General features: G+C 36.8%; 1 protein-coding gene across 1 annotated transcript in view; it reads right to left on the bottom strand.

The window, feature by feature from the left end:
* Window positions 1-23,082, bottom strand: part of GABRG3 (gamma-aminobutyric acid type A receptor subunit gamma3) — a 326,293-nt gene that overhangs the window by 285,399 nt on the left and 17,812 nt on the right. The window contains exon 3 of the mRNA XM_074930235.1: window positions 22,711-22,778. Coding sequence (XP_074786336.1) covers window positions 22,711-22,778 — 68 coding nt within the window. The remainder of the gene's footprint in view (window positions 1-22,710; window positions 22,779-23,082) is intronic.

Consider the following 23,082-nt stretch of genomic DNA (forward strand, 5'->3'; position numbering starts at 1 on the left):
TCAAGGAGTTTGTGTACTGCATCTTGCCCTAGTTTGCTGGTATCAAATACACCTCTAGGACACTTTGCTAACACTCTTTTGATGATCATGAAGCCATGGTTAACATCAGGAATGAGGCACTGAAATGCCCAATTAGACCAAATAAAATCATGTACATATATATAAAACTATATATTGTGAAATCTGGAATAGCTCTGTGATTAATATGGCCAATCTATTAATAAAAGCTAAGCTCCAGGAAATAAAAAACCCTTATTTTTTTAAGGAAACAAAAATTTTTGCAAAAGGAAAGAACAGCTCTCCATGTTTAAACATCAGCAGTTCTATTAAACCTCCAACATCTGTTGTCAGCTTTAATCCCATGGAGACAAATTGATGATATCTGCATTCCTATAAGTTTCTGGTGATAAACTGGCAGACCCTGAGAGATAGCCTGCTGTAGCTGGACTCATATGTGGAATAAGGATTTCCTTGGCTTCAAACGGTTGCCTTGGACACAAAGAGACACAGACTTAAAAATAGAGCAGTCTCTACATGTGGATTAGATAGTCAGCATTCTTTGAGCCAGCCAAATGAAGATAAATTAAAGCTCAGAAAGGCTGAGAAGAAGCTTTCTTGCTGTGTTGTCTGATTGCTAAATTAAATCAATTGATGTTGAGAGAATATTGCAATTATGGGTAGCTACACCAGTATTTCCCCCATGGGAAAGTATTCTTTCATCGATAGATTAGTTCAACCAATAAAGTTTGGACAGTTAACATTCCACTTTTGCTATAGTCAACTTATCAAGCAAGATCAGTTACTGCATTAGAAGGCCATTGAAAAGAAATTTCTGACTAATCTCTAGTGAGAGAGATTTTGACAGTCTGTCATGGAGCCCTTTTCCACTCCTCTTCCCAAACCTCAAATAAACTTTTAAAGGATATTGATTAAAACATGTATCCTTCCATGACAGCAAGGAGCCCCTGTCGTAAATATCAAGAAAGGAATAGGTAACCATCCATTTTGTGCCCTTCTATATATAGTCCAAAAAAGACAAACCAGTCATGAGGCTCCACATTAGCTCTTCATGTCTTGGTCAGTCTAACGCTATAATAACTAACCCCACACTGCTAAATTAAAACTGTGCCACAGAATTTATCACATATTTGCCTGCCACAAGCATAGTCAATTTTCATATTAAGAATGTGTCCTTGATCTGTTATGTACTTCATAAAGAATGGCAGTCTTAATTAAATTATAGTTAAACCCTGGTTAATACCAGTGTAAATAACCTAAAAAAGTAAAACAGAATTCTAAGAGATACCATGAGAAACAAATGCTATATGAATGGGTTTCCCATATTATGCTTATAGTCAAGTTGGTGAGATAGAAACTCAACAAACAGACTATAAAGTATATGGAAAATTAGCTGGACCACTGGTCTCACATGGGTGTCATCAGTGGTACAAAGTTCAAATGGCAGACAGTTACTAGTGTCATCCCTCAGGGATTAATAGGTCAATCCAATATTCTTTCATATCTTCATTAATGACTTCAGTGATGGGACATATGGCATTGTCAGAAAGTGTGCATCATACTGAGGGGCGTGATCAACAGGATGAAGGACTGGGTTGCTACTCAGAAATAGCAACCTTGACAAGCTGGAGAAGTGAACTCAGAAAACTCAGGAAACTAAACATAGACAAACGTGAAGTTCTATAACTGGGATGAAATAACTCCATGTAACAGGATAGGCTGGGGGTTGATAGGCTAGAAAACAGCTTTGCAGAAAAGGACTTGAGGACTCTGGTGAACAATGAATCAGCGCTATGCTGCTGTGGAGATGAGGGCCAACCACACGCTGACCTGCATTAACAAGAGCTTAGCCAGCGAGTTGAAAGACATGAGTTTCCCTCTGTTTAGTACCTGAAAGACCGCATCTGGAGTATTGTGCCAGTTTGGGGGTCATCAGTACAAGACATTGACATACTGAAGCATGTCCAGCAGGGGATCATCAAGATCAGGAGACTGGAAAACATGACATATGAAGAAAGATTAAGAGAAACCGATTTGTTCAGCCTGAAGTGAAGGCTAAGGGGAACTCTTCTTAATGGGAGGGTATATAAAGAAGACAGAGCCATACTCTTCTCAGAAGCACACAGAGACAGGACAAGAGGCAAGAGACACAAGGTAGAACACAGGAAATTCCAGTCAGACATGTTAGATTTTCTTAAACCAAGGAGGTAGTGGTGAAACGTACTGGAACAGGCTGCCCAGAGAGGCTCTGGGATCTCTGTTCTTGCAAATGCTCAAAACTGCACTGGCTGAGGCCCTGAGCAACCTGATCTAACTGAACCTGCTTTGAGTGGAGGGTTTGACTAGATGACTGGATTTCCATATGATCAGATGATTAGATTTCCAGAAGTTGCTTCCAACCTAAATTATTCCATGATTATAAGCATGAAATCTGAATGACTTTTTCATACTTTTTTCCTATAAGTAACTACATAATCATATTTTTTGCTGGTGAATTAAAAAGCAAAAGAGTACCAACAGTTTACCACTTTTTCTCATCCAAGGTAAACCTGTGTTTAGCTGATATTCCTACTCAATTAGGATTGAAAGCACAAATTACATTCATATTAAGGACATGCATAAAAATGCATTCATGCATTGTTTGAATCAGATGTCCAACAAAATGGACAGAGTGGCAAATGATAACAAACAAGATATTGATTCTGACCCTGCAACTGAAACAATCTCCATGCTAGACTGGAATATTACACAGGTATCCACATCTGCTGACTCATAAGACTTTTGACACAGAGAATCTGAGTGTCAAAATTCTCTCTGTTTAGATCTGAAGGAATCATTAGATATATGCACTCTGTTCTAAACATCATTTTTAAATGTTTCTTATATTTTGTTTATCCCTTGAAAAGTCCAGGATTAAAAGATGAAAAACATCGCCTGTGAAAAGGACTGCTCCCTGGTCTTGAAATCACAATTTAAAGATTTCCATTGAGGAAGAAAGAATTTGAGCAGATAAATAAGAATTTGAGCAGATAAATATGGGGAAAATGAATTTCATCACAGTCTTTTTCAACTAGCTCACTGATTTGTCAAAATCATCCTCCCTTCATCCCTTTCACATGCCATTTTAGTAATTGCATGTATAAGAGGTCTCTGCTGCTAGTATTTTTTCCATGACCACACAAGGTTGTCTAAACTGATGAGAATCTTGAATCATACACCTTAGGAAATGCTTCACCACTCAAATTCCTTGGAGTTTGAATTTTCACTTTGACTGCTTCGGCATTTTCTTAGTCAGTCCTGACCCTCCTTGATTTCCACGTCATTTGCACATTAAAAAATTCAGTAGCTTGTAAAAGCATCTAAACTTTGGATTGACTAACTTGTGTGAGCTTTGGAAAATTTTAGGATTTATCCATCAGTGATTATAATGTACTTCACACAGGCAAACACCATTACATAGCATACATTGACATTTGCAGTCTTAAAATGTTACAACTGTAAGACTTGACATTTATACAAGTATCCCTCCAATTTTTAATTTCAATACAGACTGTATCTTAGGCTAATAGTAGGCCTTTAATATTAATCATATTTATTTGAGAGCAATTATACTAAGGGTAAAATCCACTACAGTTCTGCTGTACACAGTATTTTAAGTGTCCCATGTCCTAAAGAATTGGTAGGCATGACAGAACGAGGACAGAAAGAAGGCACAAAACCTTGCACAGAACGAGTTATGGAAGAGCAGCCAACCAAGCAACAGTTCTGTTGGAGGGGGGAGAAATCAAAGTTGTGAAGATGTGGAGTGGTGTAAGTTAGGACAGGATAGGCTACAAGGAAAGGAAAGGCAGAAAGAGAACATTTCAAGGGAAATGAGATTAAGAAATTAAGAACTGAAGTAAAGATGAATTATAGCAACAGGGAAATAAACCAGTGGAACACAGAGCAGAATCCTTCCTTTGTAATATGCCATCAGTAATGTATTGCAGTAGCTCTTTCATTCACTCTTTCCACATGGTATTTTGATTACATGCTTCTTTTATGTTAAATATATTTCTGTTTAGCAATGTAATGTCAGCAGCTTGCAGCAGTAACCCTTAAGATAGGCAAGACAGATAGCCAGGGTGACTGGGTTTTATTGCCATCCTCTACCAATGATAGACTGTATGAATTAAAACTCAGAACGTGACTAATTATCCCTTCGCTTCCCCCTACTTTTTTTTTTTTTTTTGGTGTGTGTGTAGATCATCTCTTCCTCTGTTCATTTACTGTATCCATTACACTGCATCTAGAAAGACTAGATTTCACTCTCCTGTAATACAAGAAATATAAAGAAAAGTCATTCTACGTTCTAGACTGTGTATAATGTGCTTTTTCACTAGTTCAACAGAAGAAGGAGATGGTAATCTCTGCATTCATCTGAGTGATCTAAATTGAAAAATCTGGTCAGCCAGTCCAGAAGTAGAAAACAATTGTTTAAGTGTAACAAGACCTCAGGAAGATGTGTGAAAAGGACTAGCTTACATGGCTTTCTATGGCACCATGGAATCAGTTCAATGACATAGAGGATAACTTTGACTTTTATCGACCTGAATAAAGAAATAGTGTCTTCAAGCATGGCTTTAAGGTTTTATGCAAACTTGTCCATTTACCTTGTCTACAATCCAGATTTCCCACAAAATTTTTACAGTTACTAATTACTGAGATATTTCTCTCCCCCCTTTACTAATTTAGCTTTGATTGCTGCCATTACATACTTAATGCTCCCTCTCAGTCATCAAGTTATTCTTTGTTCATAACAGAATTCTTATTCTCCTCAGATTAAGAAATATTAGGCAGGGATTGTATTCCCAGTGTATTTAGCAAGCACTACAGAAAGCACAGGCATTTTCAACTCAGTGTTCACTAACAACAAAGACCTAGCCAATCATACAACTGTTACAAACAAACATAGGTCTATAAAGCAAGTGTCAGGTCAGCTACTGTGAACGATAAATTAAAGCAACTGCAACTTTAGAATCTTTATAAGAGCATGATATAGAAAGGTCCTGGTCACAAAGCCAACTGACACTATCAGGGCATTCAAGATGCACAAATGTCCCTTAGCTTGAAGACACACCTAGCAATCCCACAATAACTGCAACACTCTCTTTCCTTTATAGGACATATTTTATTCTCTCCATCATGAAACATTACCTGTATTACATCTAAGACAACAACCAATACTTTTTCCATTCATGACTTCTCTCAGTCAGCAGTGACACCTCCCTAACTGAATCATTTTTAAAAGATTGTACTGTTTCTCACATACCTGACATAAGAATAGCCTCCTTGTTCCCACTAGTTTTTACTTGCTGAAGAAAAAGTCTGACAAAATTTTATGACCACAGCTTATAGAGGAAATAATTGGCAACACTAAATTGCGTCTTACAACACAAGAGATGGAAGACTGTAGGTACAAAGTGATTCTGTCATCTCCTTTCAACATCCACAGGACAATCCACAAATCCTCTCAGTAGGGCTCTTGTAGTCCATTATCTTAACAGAATTATAGCATAATAGGGGTAGAAAGGACCATATTGCCATTCATCTTATCTATTAAAAATTGGAATCAAGCCACTGGCCTGCATAGTTGAATCACATCAGAAAATGTCAAACACACCCAAGACTCAAAACCACCTGATAACTCCAGAAAATATTTCAACTTTCTACATTAAAAGAAAAAGTGGGGGCATTCATGAGCAATCTAATCCCTCTCCCTCCTTTTAGCAAGTAGCCCACCTGGCAGGCTTAGCATGACATTCAAAGATATAGGAAACTGACCAAATGGCATTGTTTTCTTGAGGAGCAAGACAGTAATGGTCTCTTCTTGGAAATTCGTTCTCTTTTTCCTTCAGAGAGAAGGAAATAATCAACTGTTTACATGTAATGGCTTGAAATGTAATGACTAACACTAGACACGGAGAAACTAGCAGTGAAGAAAAAATAAAAGGGAGGGGAGGGAGAGGGAGAGGGGAGAGGAGGGGAGAGGAGGGGAGGGGAGGGGAGGGGAGGGGAGGGGAGGGGAGGGGAGGGGAGGAGAGGAGAGGAGAGGAGAGGAGAGGAGAGGAGAGGAGAGGAGAGGAGAGGAGAGGAGAGGAGAGGAGAGGAGAGGAGAGGAGAGGAGAGGAGAGGAGAGGAGAGGAGAGGAGAGGAGAGGAGAGGAGAGGAGAGGAGAGGAGAGGAGAGGAGAGGAGAGGAGAGGAGAGGAGAGGAGAGGAGAGGAGAGGAGAGGAGAGGAGAGGAGAGGAGAGGAGAGGAGAGGAGAGGAGAGGAGAGGAGAGGAGAGGAGAGGAGAGGAGAGGAGAGGAGAGGAAGGCAGAGAGGCAAGACAAGGTGAGAGGAGGTGAAGTGAGGGAATGACAAGCCAAAGAGACAGCAACTTTACCACACAATTTTCCTCTAGATAAAATAAAACCCCCAAACCAACATCATCATATTTACTTCAGAGGCTTTCTAAAAATACATGCAATTTTTGAGAGGAAAAAATGGGTTGAAGAAAATTCAAATGAAGAGAAAAATAACACTGATATGCTGAGTATCTGTTGAGAGAATGAGCAGAAAAGAAGCAGTATTTCATACTGTATTTCAGATCCTGCTTTTAAGCTATGGATTGGATGTCTGTTCTGGTTATCCGAAGGAAAACACAGACCCAAACAACTGTATCTTGGGTAGAAAGTTTGTTTGTTACACTCAAGCTTTTTTTTCTACATGAGCATTATTGGCAAATATTAGAATCAAGAATTCATTGATTTAAATAGTTTTCAGCAAGATGCATACTATAGAAAATATGATTGCATCTGTCGACTGACAGATTTTGACCATTCATGGGAATTATATTTAAAATTACAGGCTGATTTCACAAAACACTAGTTTTGAATCAGTGAGTGAGTAGGGAGTTAATTTACTTGCCCCAAAGCTATAAAACCTGGCTTCCAACAACTGCATTCTCCTAGCACGACATAGAATTTACCATACGTCATATGTCTTCAAGTAAATTAGACTGAACCTCCACCTAAGCCTTTATCTTCTTTATTCAAGGAGTGTTCCTTGCTTAACTATATGAGAATATTTAGGGGGAAAGAAATCTTTCTTTTAACTTTTCCCCCTGTGCCCTGTAACAGCATTTCATAAATTATATGGAAATAGATTATGGGGTATTATTTGAAGAGTATCAGACTGTCTCCTTCAAAATATGAGCTGGGTTACTTTCCTCATCCAGTTTGGTTACTTTCCTCATCCAGTTTTCTGATTGCTATGAAGTACTCACACTTTGTCTTTTTAGTAAATATAGGTTATGTTCCTTTGTCTCTGAGTATCTACAACAATCACTTAAGAGGGGCACAAAGTATTCATGGAAATGACTGCAAAGTAGGAAAAAAAAAAAACAAACCAACCTAATTACCAAACACTAATTACACAGTTTTTGGTAGCATTCAGCAGTAAACTCATGATTTCATGTCCTGTCTCTTTTCCAGGCAAGACAAAAAACCTGATCTACATTCCAGATGAAAAGCCTCTAATTATTTCTTAGCTCAAAGTATTTCTATTTTGAGTTCAAGAAATCCTCCTGACTCCTGAGTAGAAAACTGCTCTTTTAAAGGTTATGAGAAACTCACAGGTTTTAAATGAGAAATGCCAGTTTACAGTTTATTTAAAAATCACCAGCAAAAGCAATTCTCATCAACCAGCTCCTAGCACTCAGACGCCCTTCTGCCCAAGAACAGCCTGCCATGCTTCTTGCAGGCTCACCTTCTTTTGACCGTAGCAGTGTTTGAGGGAGTTTCAGATAACTTCGTTTTGTGCAGTTTGTTTTAAACTAGTCCTGAAACAGATGTAGTCAAACAACATGCAGGCAATCCATCCTTTGAAAACATTTTGTTGGGTAATGTGTATGTGGATTCTGCATAAAAACCCTTGAATTTCCAATAGAAAGTGAGATCCTCAGCCATTTCCAGCACCTCCTCTATGCAGATACAAAAATAAAAAAAGCTGTATGGTAAAACTAAGGTTAATTCAAGCATTTCACCAAAGATGGAACTACACCTGCATGCGATACAGTACCACTGATGGATGCCTTTTAAGTCTCAAAGCTACTTTCACTGGCCACACCATAAATCCAGGACTGAGCTATTAAAGAAATCAAACCACTTTCTTAAAACAGCAACAGGATCATAAACCTTACCTAAATCATACCTCTCAGCTGCAAAATAGAAGATGGTAAAATCAGGACAACACAGAGTGATCTTCAGTTGTGTATGGAAGCAACATCAACTGGAAGCCCCTGTTTTATAGTTCTCCTAGGAGAGTCCATGAAGTTTGTAGCTGTTGCAAATTTATAGGAAGAAAACAGGCACTTAAGGTAGATACAAATAAGGTAAGAGACAAATATAGGGAATGTCCAGAATGTCATGAATGTTATTTCCATTCTCTCGGTTTCAATATGTAAGAATTATATGTTGAATTGCTAAGAAATATGTCAAGTATGCTAACACACGCTCAACTTCCTAGATGTTTGCTCAGAAAAGGAGTTTCAGTAAAGTCTCCTCATAATCTCTGCCTCTGAGATTGAGAGTAAGTCAAAAGTTCATGGAACTTTTTGGTGCTTGAAACAAGGTTTTCTTGTTTTTTTCATAGTATTTTCTATTATGTAATATGTAATGCCATAGGATTTACTTTCAACACTCATCGGCTCAGTATCTGCCTATCAGGCCACAGAGTGTCAAATTGGGTTACTAAAGTAAAGAACATCCAACTAATAGCTATTTTGAGAAGTTTGCTATACATGTCTTGTGTCACATCCTGCCAAATTTTCTTTGGCAGAAGCAAGATCCAGTTCTACTGGAGCAACCTCAAGACCCTCCTGTTGTCTCCCTACAAACATCTGCTGGTCCTGCAATAGCAATAAAAAGAAATTCCCTTTAATGAACAAAGAGTCTCAGACCAGAGAAGCTTTGTGTATGCTGAAGGAGGAACAATTTTTGCAGAAACATGGTAGATTATCAAGAAATGCAGGACTGTATTATCATGTTTAAGTGGAAGTGAGAAAGAAAACAACCATAACTTAGACTTTTCAGTCCCCCAGAGTCTTCAAATGTAAGTTTTGTGAATGCTTTCCTATCTTTTTACATACAAAATAACCTATTACATGCCACCATGTCATCATTTCTGTAGATAAAGTTCAAAACATTAGCTCCATCACAGTGAGCTCTGTTTGAGCTAAAAGACCATCTCAGTAACTATAAACCCTTACTTGCCATCCCCTTCAAGAACCAGGAGAGTTTGCCACTGGGTTTCATAAAGGTTTCATGTTAAGAATGGTAAGGAATTTGGGGGTTACACCTCTACAGTTCTTTCAGATTAAGCATATCCAGGCCTAAGCCTAGATCATGTAGTTATCTTTCCAGCTCTACATTGGCCTTCCCTGCACACTCACTCCACCTTCAGAGTGACTCAGTTGGCTACCCAGATAAGGCAAAATAGATGGACACTAGTTCATAGCTGATAGCTGTCCCCATAGACAATATGAATATATCAAGATGCTTATATCCAAACTTGCACACAGCTATGAAAAGGAATGGTCTTGAATTCCCCCTTAGATTTTAGAGGAACATGAAGGCTCTACAAATAAATTTTCCTATTCATTCTCCTTGGCATGCCCCTTGTCTTTTCACCCTGCTCTTTCTTTTTACCTCCAATCCTGATTTCTCCATAGTCCAGCTCTTCAGTCACTCCTATTCATTTATGTTCTTCAACACAACTATGTCTCAGTCCATTCTTCTCACATTTATTTCATGCACTGCACCACCTGACACTACCTCTAGCCCCTTGACCATTGCAATCAGGTAAATCCCTCCTCTGTGTTGCTGTACCATAGAAGGGTCACTAAGAGCACAGAATACTGTTCTTTCACATCAGCTGCAGTAGTTCAAATGTAAGGTCTCCAGAAAATCTGGCACACGCTCACACTGAAACATATGCAGCACAGGTGGAATCAAAGATTTAAGCTGCTAAAATAGTTTTTCTCTGCAGAGCATGTGCAAACATACTTGCAGGCAGATTTTCACAGTGACAACAGAAGGCATCTCTGACATATAGGAAATGCACCATTCTCTCTCCCTCCTCCCCCAAGCCTTAAAATTTAACATCCTTTCTAACTACCATGAGGTAGTAATGTTTGAGAAGAGGTGGAGGGTCACTCACTTTTGAATGTAGAAAACCCCACTTCTTCCTAGTTCTGTTTCAGAAATAGTCAAACCATGTCTGAACTGCTTTTGGCAAATAAAAGTTTTGTGATAGACATCTGCTGTTGAAAAGTTTACCCCAGATCTTTACAATACTCAGCTAAAACCAGTATTTATAATGAAAAGTATTATGTAGATGTTCAGTTATATTATAACATCAATCTCAAGTACTTATACCCTTATTTCACAATTTTTATGTGGATAGTTCCATAGGAACAAATTACTAGGTAAGGCTAAAAATTATCTACAGTTTTCTAAGTAGAACTGACTCTGTCCTGCATCTCATCTTGGAAAATATTCAATGAAAACAACTAGAGATCTAGCCCATGGAAGAGTTTCAGATTCTGAACGAAAATAGAAGCTGAGCCTTGTAAAGTTTGATTAAACAAACATAATGAAAGAGCACTTTCAAATCCAGTTCCTGACTTTGGTTGCTGTGTGATACTTGGCATAAATACGGTCACTTATCTAGGAGCTGACAGATTTTTGGCATGTCACTTTTACTTAATTAAGGTTTTGATTGCTGGTTTGCTTGTTATTTTATTCAGAGTTTTACAAAGACCCTTGTAATTCTAGACCTATGGAGAGTTTAAAATTTGAGAGATGCTAAGCTGTTATCCTCTATATAGATACAGGCTAAGATATATCAGCAACAGGAAAAAAAACAGCATTTCCAGGTGCATGAGACCTAGGAAGGTATGGAGTTTTTTCTGTGTGAGAAGCAAGTTAATGTTTACATTTTTCCTACTAAATATGCTTACTGTTAATACAGTTTTACTTGCACAATGCCAGCAAATGCAACTGCCAGCACAGGTACTTCTCTACCTAACAGTCGTACCTAGCAGCTGATTCTCCAAGCACAGTGAGCTTTATGAGCAAAATGTTTTTACTCCATACTCTTGCTTTTCTGGTGAGGTGTTTTGAAAGAAGTCACGGTCCAAAACATTGCTATGCCAGCAAAAGTTTCATGCATAAATCTGGGCTAAACCAAAGAAGAAGCACAAGTTGATCATTCAGTGCATCAGCTATCATTGTTCCCATTAGCTAGAACATTCACGTAATATCAGTTTAGCAAGACTTTTTGGAAATCCAAAGGAAACTCCTAAATATTTCTTTCAATCTGCCTCTTTGCAGTTGGCTAATCTAGCTATGCCACAATCTGTCTAAAGATTGGTGTGCTGGTCCAGTCAGGCAGCTCCCAAAATATAGGTCCCATTTTATATTTTTAATATGTTCTCCTTGGCTTCCTACATTTGTTTTCACTTTCCTCTTCTTTATATCATTCTTATAGTACCATCCAGATGGCAAATAAATGCTCAGCCGTATTTACATAAATACAGTTTCAGACACCAGAGAGTTAGAGAACACATTGCAGGGAAAAATAATGAAGATAAACTTAGAAGCTTACAGGTGGGTTCAACCATACAATCTTGCAGTCTATTTTTTTCTTTTTACTTTAATACAGTCTACAAAAGAATGATAATAGATTCTAGTATTATGCAAAAAAAAACAAACCAAAAAAACCCACCTCCTAATACTTAACCTTTTAATCTGGAAACAATGAAAGTTACTTACGAAAAAAGAAATATGAAAGCATCAATGGACTAGCACAGATTGTCACATTTCCATTTATGTTGATGCAGTCAGCCATTTATGTCAGGTGAGAACCTGGGCCCCCTCTGGAATTCAGACCACAACATTAGGCACCAGACAGATCCTTCGCAGCTGTATGCATCACCTGTTTATTCAGTCCCATGCAGCACAGAAGAAATTTCCCAATTTAGTAGTGTTTCACTTTGCGCTCTCACAATAGCGCAGATTAAAAGAAAAGACAAAGGCAGTAAGGATCCAGTATGTCCTACTATCAAAATGAACTTTGGATTATTTCGGATCTTATTATTAGCTTCTCAGTGTAGAATATTTTTAGGAGAACATGGCTTAAATTTATGCCTGGCATAGTTCCATTCACTTCCTGAGAGATTAATTTAGATCTTTTATTGTTTATGCTGTTTCACACAGTGCACATAGGTATAAGCATAAATCGGGAACACAGACAAAATCACTGACTGCATTTACCTAGATGCCTATGTATGCCCTAATTGCATCACAAGCAAAAATGATTGCATGAACTGAATTTATCCAAAATTGTTAGTCTGATTTCAAACCAGCATCGAGAGGAGAGGCAAGCCCACATTATTCTGACCAAACAATATAGCTTGATAGCTCATCTCAGTGTCTAATGAAGTAACGTTTGCATAATGCATGAAGTCCAATTTAGGAAAATTGAAACTGCTTTGCCTTAAAGATGGCCAGATGTTTAGTGAGCATGTGGCCAAGTGACAATTTCACTCAGAGAAATTAAGACCGAGACTGAGACAGATAAGTAATACAGGAGGAAATTTTTCATTTCCATCTGCAGTGGGGAAGACCAACCAACAGCTTGTTGATCTCAATTCTTTAATCACTAAAAGCAATAAAACTAAGTGAATGACATTATTAGGCAAAAAGATGTTTTATTACAATATAATAATCTCTATAAATTGAAGGAATAAGGTCATACCTTTATACAGTTCACAATTTGATTGCCTTGTAATTCAACCTCAATCTACAGGCCCTGTAGGTAACAAAAAAAAACCATACTGTGCACGCTGCAGTAAATATACCTAGGGAAATATCCACCTGAAAAGCCATTTGAAAGCACGTAACTATCAGAGTCTGATATATGGAGTGTGTGTAAGCAGATGACAGTTATTTCTTTGTCTCAGTTAGCCGACACACTTTACATGAACTATCAGCCAAAGCTCACTGTCCCTTGAGTCCACTAGCTACTGCTTCCAAGAATGATTTTGAGAGGCAAGGTCTGAAAACAGAGGTAATTTATTCTTACTGGGTAAACAATACAGCTGGGAAAAAAATGGCAAAATCTTGGGCAGACATGCCCTTTTTCTGATCTGAAAGAGACATCACAAACTTCAAGCCTGTTGAGGTCAATAAGTTATGGGTAAAAATAAGGTACATTCATCAATGGACAATCAAGGTAAAGGTTAGTATATATAACAGATTCAGGAGAAGGTGCAGCAGACAGGAAAGTAGTTACCACTTGCAGAGGTTACCAGGAGCACAAGTTGTACAGAGACACAAAAAGCATGCTACTATTGAGTTTATGCTTTTCCATATTCAACACAATCAAGAAATTTAGTTTCCAGGCCTCTTCTTTTGAAGGTTTTAGTAATCTTTCTTGAGGATAAGGACCAGGAGGCCTGAAATAGCATGGCTGTCTTATGAAATGTTTTCAAAACAGTAGCCAACCACTTTTGTCTTTCCTCCCCTGTTACAGTTCACTGTGATGCATCATATTTGCTCTGTTTCTTCCATACAGTCTTCACAGAAACTTTTGGCTTCATAGAACAATATTAATACAGAAGCAGATTATATGACAGTGTAATCATCACTGTGTCTGTGTCAAACATGATGAAGTGTCTGCATGACTAAGGGTTTCTCGATTTTTTCAATTCTTTGTAACAGCTGGCCTAGTTTCCTTACTTCAAACTTTGCTTATTTAAATCTCAAATCACAACAGGTAAAACCACCCTATTATTAAAACACATTTTTTTAAGACCAGAATTCCTATGGAACAATAATTACAGAAAGTGCCAAGAATTACAGAGATGTCTTCTAAATTTCTAATCTCACCTAAATCAAGTATTCACTATCTATGCAAGGAAAATATCAGTGGAGATCAGACAGATATAAGTATTATCCAGCCATTGACATTTATGGTAAATTAGGCACTGTAAGAAAGATCTTGACACCTTCATACCTTTGTGAACATGGCCCTAAATCTATCAAGTCATACATATGAGATTTATAACAAGTTACTGTAGCTATAGGTATTTAATACCTCCCATAACAAAGTTCTTTAAGCACTTCTGAAAATTCTGTTCTCCTTGCAAAATATGCCAGCGCAAGTCAGAGAAAGCAAGCATCAGTTACCCCTGCTCCCAAATCTCCCAAGGAATGCAGTTACTAGATAAGCTTCAAGCACATGCAGCTAGCCTTGAGGCAAGCACAAAAAACATTCTGAAAGGAAGGTAGCAGTTTCTTTGGTTTAAGAATCTCACAACAGCCCTGAAAATTTAATCTTCTAGACCTCCAAACAGTTTCCTTATCTTTACCATTTAAAAAACAGTTAAATTATTGCATAAAGATTAAAATGTTTGTTGCTATTTTTAATGGAGTGACTCTACTTCACTGTAATACCTGATATGTTTAAATAAAACAGATCCAAAACTCTATGGTCAAAATTATCTTCTTCTGTGTAGTATGCAAAAAGCTAGTAATAGTTACAAAAATATCTTCTCACCAAATTTCTTTAGCATTCAACGGCTGCAAATGTCATTTGTGGAAGTAGGAAAAGAGGCACAAGTTCCTGCAGGAGATAGTAGTTTAGAGGGTAGAAAACAGCTTGTCAACACATTATGTAGCAGAAACACCTGTATCTTTAACAAAAGCCAGAAGCACAAGAAGACAGAGGTGGAGGGAGCTTTGAGGAAGAAACTTACAAAAACATATAAAGATCCTACAATATCACTACTTTTGACCACATAAAAGTTACTTTTTCAGATCAAGAAAGTAATAAATGAAGACTACAGTGATTAAAAGGAGAAAAGTGTATGATGTTAACAAAAGTGTGGAGGTGTTAGGATACAGATAAATCACTGCAGTCTGTAGACTTTTTTTAATTGCAGAAACCAAGCATTTATTTTATTCTTCAGTTCTGTGTAGTGATTGAGCAGAAATACTTTGTCTGTATGAGAAAAAGCATGTCTGAGAGTCCTTAAGAGCCAAGGGACACCATGTTCACTAAAAAGCTTGAAGGGAAATGAAATACAATTCTCTAAACCTTATTTTTCAGCAGTGAGACAATAAAGGAAATTATGTCCAATTAGACTGATGACAAGCTCTCATTTGGAAAAAAAAATAAGGTATGTAGGCTCTTCTGGGTTTTATTCATTATAAGAATGATGTGAAACATGAAGGACATTTCTCTGATATTTAAATTACACTGATGGATAGTATTCATTCTTTACCAACCAAAAAACCTTACAGAAACATGAAGACTCTTCTGTGACCTGATTAGGGATTATATGGGGTCACATTGTGTTCAGATGTTCCTTCTTAACTACAAGCACATGTCTAATGCCGCTGGAATCACTCTATGAATGCTGTGATGGCTGGGTCTGCATTCCCAAAACTTTATGCTATGAAATTTTACAACAAATTGACATCAGGACTGCTCTATTATTTACAGGACCAATCAGCAACAAGCACTTTCTTCTTGGGAAGACCAAACTCTGAAAACCATGGTTTAAATTATGTCAGTATCATGCAGGAATCCAATAAACAGGTCAACATGAAAGTAATTACTCTTTCATGGAGCAATGGAAGGCTCAAGCTCTAAAACGAAGTTAATAAATGCCTGACCACTCAAAAACTAAATTGATTTAGGCAAAGAGACCCTTGATTTACCCTAAAGTAATTCAATGTCCTTTGCAGCAATTTAACCATAGCTTTTCTAAATTAACTTTTACAAATGTTGGCAATAAAGAACGAGAAGCTATGTAGCACTGAATAGACAAAGGGAACTGTTACTTTCTAAAGGAACTGTAACAGTGCATACATTTACTCTAAAGCCTAGGACCTGCAGGTCCAAGAAACAGTTACTTAAGTGGGAGAAATCAAACATAAGAACTGGCAACAGGGTGGAAAGTAGTTTCGTTCCATACTTTGTACAAAGGTCAATTCATTCACTCAGAGATGAGATACCTGTCAACTACTGTAACACTTTCCAGTTATGGAAAAAGCATTCAGTCCAGCTGCTCTTCAGTTCTTTTTTAAATGCCCATTACTGACCAGATGAGACATTTCATTCTCCTTTATTACTGAAAGTAAATTGCTCATTTGTTATACATCTTTTGAGTCAACGCTAAGGCTAAGTCATCCATATTTGACAATCTGTTTGAACTCTGATAAGACATACCAGCAGACAGAAGATCAGTGCATTACCAAAGACTTGTGACAGACAGTATCAGCACTCCAAGAAGCAAAAATGGATTTCCTGTCAATATAGTAAATTATAGCAATAAGCATTTTACCGTTACACATCAGAGTACACAAGCTTCATTACAGATAAATGAATATTATGCTAGTCCATCCCATAGCACCTCAAACAGGGGCAGCCTAAGGCCAAGCGACTATCAGCTAGGTCATTTTTTGGTTACACAAAGTGGGGCTCTAGAGGAGACCAAAAGTAGAAGCTGCTGAGGTGATATGTAATAAAATCAACACAAGCTCATTTTTTCCCTTCCAACTTCCTCCTTTACACACTGTTTCACTTTTGAGATTATATGAGCCTCTCACCAACTCAGTGGTGGAACAGAAGTCATAAGTAGACCCAAGTTTCAGCTTACTGCTACTACCCCCCAGAAACTTTTTCATAGCAAATCACTGAGTGTCAGATCTTGAAGCATCAATAATTAGTCTGCATGTGAGGTGATTTTGATTTATAAGCAAAAATCCATGCAGCTTAAAAATTTCTATAATTCAGACCTTTTTTATCATGAGTGATTCAAACTTAATGACAGTATATAAATATGCTCTAGAAACAAGAATAGTAACTTGATCATAATCTAGCAAAATGTTTAAGTGTATGATTAGTATCTTAGTCCTTATAAATGAACAGACCCATTCAAACTAAAATTTAATTCAGGACTTAAGTGTTGTCTTAGGTCACAAAGCAAAAAAAAAAAAAAAGTTTATAAAATTTGAGGGAAAAATACAAACATCCTGAGGCATTCCATTATTTCAGAGATTATCTGAACTCAGCAGCTGGAAAAATCGCCCCTCAAAAATGACCTCCCTGCACAACTGGTTTACAAGTAGATTAGGTAAAACAATGAGAAATAGTCAGAAAAAAACACTCAAGTAAACAATGAACAACAGGATGTCAGGCTTGGACTGAAATAGTGCCTTGAATTATCTTTGAGAATAAGCCTGTAACAAAAATATTTGGGGCTAAAATAGTGGGGTGAAAACCAGATGAAACTTGGATTTACATTAGCTTTGCCTTATTATGGAAAGATTCACCAGGTTAGGTTTCTATAATTGCAGATGTTCCAATAATAGTTTTAATTATCAAGTAAATGGACAGAGTAAAAATATGCAAGAAATTCAGACTTAATTATAAGCTCTGAATAATATTTCAGACAAGTCTCTGCATCAACACTGTTCTTTAAAATACCTATCATGTCTAGTGGAGAGGCAAAACGAGGATGTGGAGACTTTGAAAAGAAAATTCAAAGAAGTCTATCAGTACATTAAAGGGGAAAAAGAAAAGTAAAGATTGCTTTTATTCTACAACACTTAACTGAACAAAAGGGAGATACATCATCCATAAAGATATATGACATAGCCTAGAGAAAGAACAAAAGAATGAAGTGATGAAACACACAAAGGAAACACTCTATGAATTACCTTTTTAGATTATCTGAGAATAAAGAGATGAGCATATATCCAGCAGATAACCAATTAATAGTTTTACAAACAGGTAAGTACAGTTTATAAGCTTACTTCTCACACTGTCTCTTCAACATACTTTCTGCACAGCTGCATTAAAATGAGATTCCAGTTGCTAAAACCATATAGGTGTCAAATTCTTCCTTCACCAGCAACTTGTGCTGCAGCCTCAGATTCCTGTAGCTACTCAGTTAAGACTGCTAATGTCTAAACACAAACACACAGCCTTCGATGCTATTGAGATTTAATAGTCTATGTAATCTCAGTGTGTTTACATTTCTGTCTTACAAAACTACTTCCAGGGGATTTTTTTTCCCATCAGTTACATCTGATTCCCACTTTCTCTCATGTCCTCTCCTTTTTCCATTTTTTTCATACACAAGCCAGTACTGCTTCTCTGTAGAAAACCAGGCTACAGTAAGATACGTTAAAGCAACTTATAAACCTTTGCCATTGTTGACAAGAACCGGGTTGTTGGCAAAAATTGGAGCATGGATTTTAATATAAAAGCATATGCTTCCTGGACATAATTTTAAATGGGAAGTGTTTAAAAAAAAAAAAAAAAAAGATATGAAAACTGAGTGATCTGAAATTCATACACCTGTTTTACAATATAAAGTATGGGGAAAAAAACAAGATTACAGATTAATTTTCAAATTTGAAAAACTCACTTAGAAGATCTCTAACAATAGTGGAAGCATGTTCATTATATTTACAGGTATAACAAAGTTTTTAAATACAGAAAAGATTGAAATAAAACTTTGTGATAGATATGAATATTGCATCCTATAAGTCAGGATCTCTAATGACATTGTAACATGTAGTGGTACGTTGCAAATTTCTGTAACTTACTTTATGAAGAGATAAAAACAAAGACAAAGGAATATAATATGCACACAGGAAGATTAAATTTGGCTCAGAACTTCCATGTGTTATTTACTTTTAAATCAACCAGTTTATGTTTCTTTTAAATCAGTCCAAACTCACATTCTATTCTGATTTTGACAAAGGATAGGCATCAAGATATTTATAAAATAGATGATTTTTATTTGTTAAAAAAAGTCGCCCTAAAATTTTTGAATGGGCATTCAAACATCTCAGAGTTTTAAATTTCAAAATACTCTTGTCTAGTATCAATAATTTCTGTAATTTCATAACATCATGCCATAGCTCAAAATGCTGAAATTACTTTCTTCTTCAAAGCCATTACCACTTGAGACTACCTCCTAGTATCACTCAGTTCATTATTCAGCCTGCTTTTACTTCCTTATTCTTACACAATTCCCATTTCTTGCTACTTAACATAAGGTTTTTTTAGACCATGCCTCAAAGAAATCTTCCATGTCACAGTCAAAGGAAGAGTCACCACTCTCTATCCAGAAAACAAGTTTCCACTGTCATCAAAAAGATGTTATAATAGTGAGTCTCTAATAGAAGAACATCTGCATTACCTTCTCACAATTACTCTTGTTTTTTCTGGAAATCTTGAAGTTATAAATAGATATTTTTGAAAGCAACTAGGAAGTTTATCACTGGTAAGGCCTTTGGGGTAAGTGGCATAAACCCTCTGCAAACAGTCTGGAATGCAGGGTCAGCCGTATATTCCAGTGAATTACTCCATCTTTGTCACAGAGAACATTACCTTTCCCTTGACTGCAAGCCTTTTTGAAGGGATCTCTAACATTTCTTCCCCTTGTGGCACTTCCAACCTCAGACTAAGAGGATTTATTTCTCCTCAGTGCCACAAGTATTCACATACAATTCATCTATCTTTGCTATAGGTAGGTGTCTGGTAGCAACTGTCTTTTTCCTGACTGTTAAAGAATAAGTGATATATTAATATTCATACTCAAGTCTAATCATAATTACAACAAAGTTATTGACATCTGAAAATCTTTGCTTTACAAAATTGGCCTGAACATTCAACTGAACACCCATTGAACAGATAACTTAAAGTTATTTTACTTCCTAGGTTTTACCCACAGGATGAAAAGCACTGATGAAAACTGATAAGAAAATATAAGTGCAGAGTTTGATCTCTAAAGAAGCTCCACATGATTTTCTTTCAGAAGTGCTGCAGATTAAGAAAAAAGTGATAGAGCTAAGGGCTAAGTTTGGAAGTACACAGCAGGGAAGTCCTCCTTGTACATGTTGATGATCTCACTCTTGAAATAGAAGAGATGGAAATCAATGTAATCATCTTTCTTTTTGCTCAATCAACTACCATCTTGCCGAGTTGCCTTGACAGAATAGCTCAACTTTTAATAATAATTTAGGGGAGAAAAGCTAAAAGTTCCTGTCCTGCTGAGACATATAGCATATGTAAATTCTGGGAAGAATACCCTTTTTTGTTCTCCCAGAATATACGCACATTCTTCTCCCTCTGAGAGTTCAGTTTTATGACAGGAATCAGACTGAAGATGGTCTTTTCCCTTCTCTTCCTCTGCCACTGGTAATTTCCAGCTACAGTTTCTGTTCGGTTTTTTGTATACCCATTCTCCAGCAGTTCACAGGCTACATGAAAAGCTGCTTACTTAAAAATATTTTTTTTTTATTATTTATTATTGGTTTTAATTCCAGAAAGTGTTTGATTTTTTTCCAGTAGACCATCACAGAGATACTGCATACTGTAGCCAGACAGCTGAAATATCACAAATGGGGGCAAAAGTAGCAGCTCGATTAGTTCTGTCACTGAAGAGACAATCATAGCTTATAGGTTTGTGAGGACTTCCCATCTTCATTGTAAATTTGAGACTGCAAGCTCATTTCTGCTCTCTTATGAACATTTGGACAAACTCAAAAGTAACAGAGCAGAAATAGAGCTTTCAGACAAAAGTTCGCTACATTTGAGTGCCTAATCTCCTATATGGATAATCAGGTTTGAGAACACAAGTAAAACTCAAAAATGTGTAGTAGTTCAGATTCGGTTTCAGTGGGATATACTGTCTGCATGCATATCTGAAATTAGGTCCATTTCTATTCAAAATTTTAACTATAGGTTTAAGTGAACTTGAGTCCTTAAAACTTCAGGTACCTATATTTTATATTTTATCATTGTTTTATTTATCATTCTGCCCTTACAGATTATACTTAGGTTTTTTCTGCTGTAACCAAGAAATACCTCTATGCCATACACTCATTAACTGTCCTAAGATTACTACTACCAAAGAGATACAACATGCATTTTTAAAATTGATACCTTGGTGCATCTTTCCACCTTGGTGCCATAAGATATCCTTAACTCAAAGTTAACAGCTAAGTAAACTAGTCATGTTTTCACTGTGTTATAATAATCTTTCAAGAACCACTGGCTCCTTCTATTACTTTTTTTTTCCTTCTTCCTACATGAAGCAGTTCTGATCAAATGCTTTCTTAATATTATTCCACATACATTTCCAGCACCCCAAAAACGCTACTTACAAGCTCATTCAGAGAGGCAAAGAGCAAAAACATTTTGAAAAGTAAGCATCCTCACAATTGTGCCCATTGCTTTTGAACAGAGTACCCATTGCTAGTGTATACATAAATGTAAGCCAGTGGACTGTAAGCAGAACAGATCTTCTCATAAATCACTCCATGGACATCATTTTGGTATGCAGACAGGGAAGGGCAAGATAATTAGCTATTTATTAGTTCAAGAATAGAGCAGGTACTCCCATTGCTTGACATTCAGTGCTTCACGTGAAATATGACCAATACATTTCACACTTTTTGAATATGTGGCCAAGTTTTTCCCAGCACTTAATTTGTTCTATCTTTACTTTTCAGATTTCCCATTGCCAAGGGGCATAGGAGTCTCTGACCATGCAGTATTTGACACGCTGCAATAATTTACATTCTGCCATATACATAGGCAAAACCCAGAAAATCAGCCTGCATGAGCACCTTTCAAATTCAGGAGCTGTTGTTCCAAAAATACAAAACATACATGCAGTGCATTTATTAGATTCTTATATGCCCATTGTGCACAGCAGCCTTTGAACGTCATTGTGAACAAAAGAAAGTAATTTCTTCGAAGATTTTTTAGTAAAAATCTTTAAGTAAATTAAGATATTAACAGATCCTCTGTTTCCAAGTTGTATTAAGAAAAAATCCCGCATAGTTTACAGAGGAATACTGTGCTGAATTCAAACTTGAAGTTGCACAAGCAGCCACAGTAACTCATACCTTCATAACTACAAAAACATCCAGCTTGCTTTCTAGATGTGAATGTGCTGCTGCAGAACTAAGGAATGTCCTGGAGTCAAGAAGACCACAACAACTGATCAACTGTTATGTTTTGCTAGGTTCATTATTGTCACACTATCACACAGACTCTCAGTTTCTCTTGCCTTTACACATGAAGTACAGCTACATATAACTTCTTCAAAATTATACTTTAAGGCTAAAGATTGTTGATAACTCAGTGAAAGAAAAGTAACCACTGAAGAGATGATGAATTTCAAATAAATATACTGGTAGTATGTGATGACTCTCATTAACTCCACATTATGAAGCTCTGTATATTCAATTGACTCTTGAAATATTAATTCAATAATTTTCCTGGCAATAGCTTTGCTTCATAGTTATTTTTTCCTAAGATGAGTATTTTACCATTCAAGATCTACCAGCATTTTTTGGTACACAACACAGAGCATGATATTACTTGTAGGTTTGTTCTTCTCGTGAAGATACACAGAAGAGTCATCTGAAAAACAGAGCTATAGCTGAAAACAGAACTAAATCAGCAATCAGAACAACTTATCCCCAGTGGTATTCACTGTCTTTTTCAAAAGCTAATATTGATGCCAAGATCAGCAGTCCAGATAAAAATCTTTGTTAGTAATGCACTTACCATATTTATTGATGATACAGGACCAATGCTGTTGACATAAATGTCAACATCAATAACTGTTGGTTTTACTGTGGAGGAAAAAAAAAATCATTTAATATTATTTTGCAGAAAACATAAGTAATCACTTTAAATATTTTCTTCCCCAATAACTGTAAGGCCTAACTTTCAGGTAGAACTACTGAAAAACATGGATTATGACTTTTTCGGGAAGACAAGGTTCTATTCCTCCTACCCCAAAAAATGGCCGTAAATTACATGCCTGTATCACTTTATCATCACGATCCCCATTTATCTCAGCAGCAGTTTGTTAAAGAAACTTTCAGTGCTAACCACAGTGCCTCAAAGTCAAAATCTAAAATGACTGACATGAAA

This window comes from Athene noctua, chromosome 1 (genome assembly GCF_965140245.1).
Source record: "Athene noctua chromosome 1, bAthNoc1.hap1.1, whole genome shotgun sequence".
NCBI classification, from domain to species: domain Eukaryota; kingdom Metazoa; phylum Chordata; class Aves; order Strigiformes; family Strigidae; genus Athene; species Athene noctua.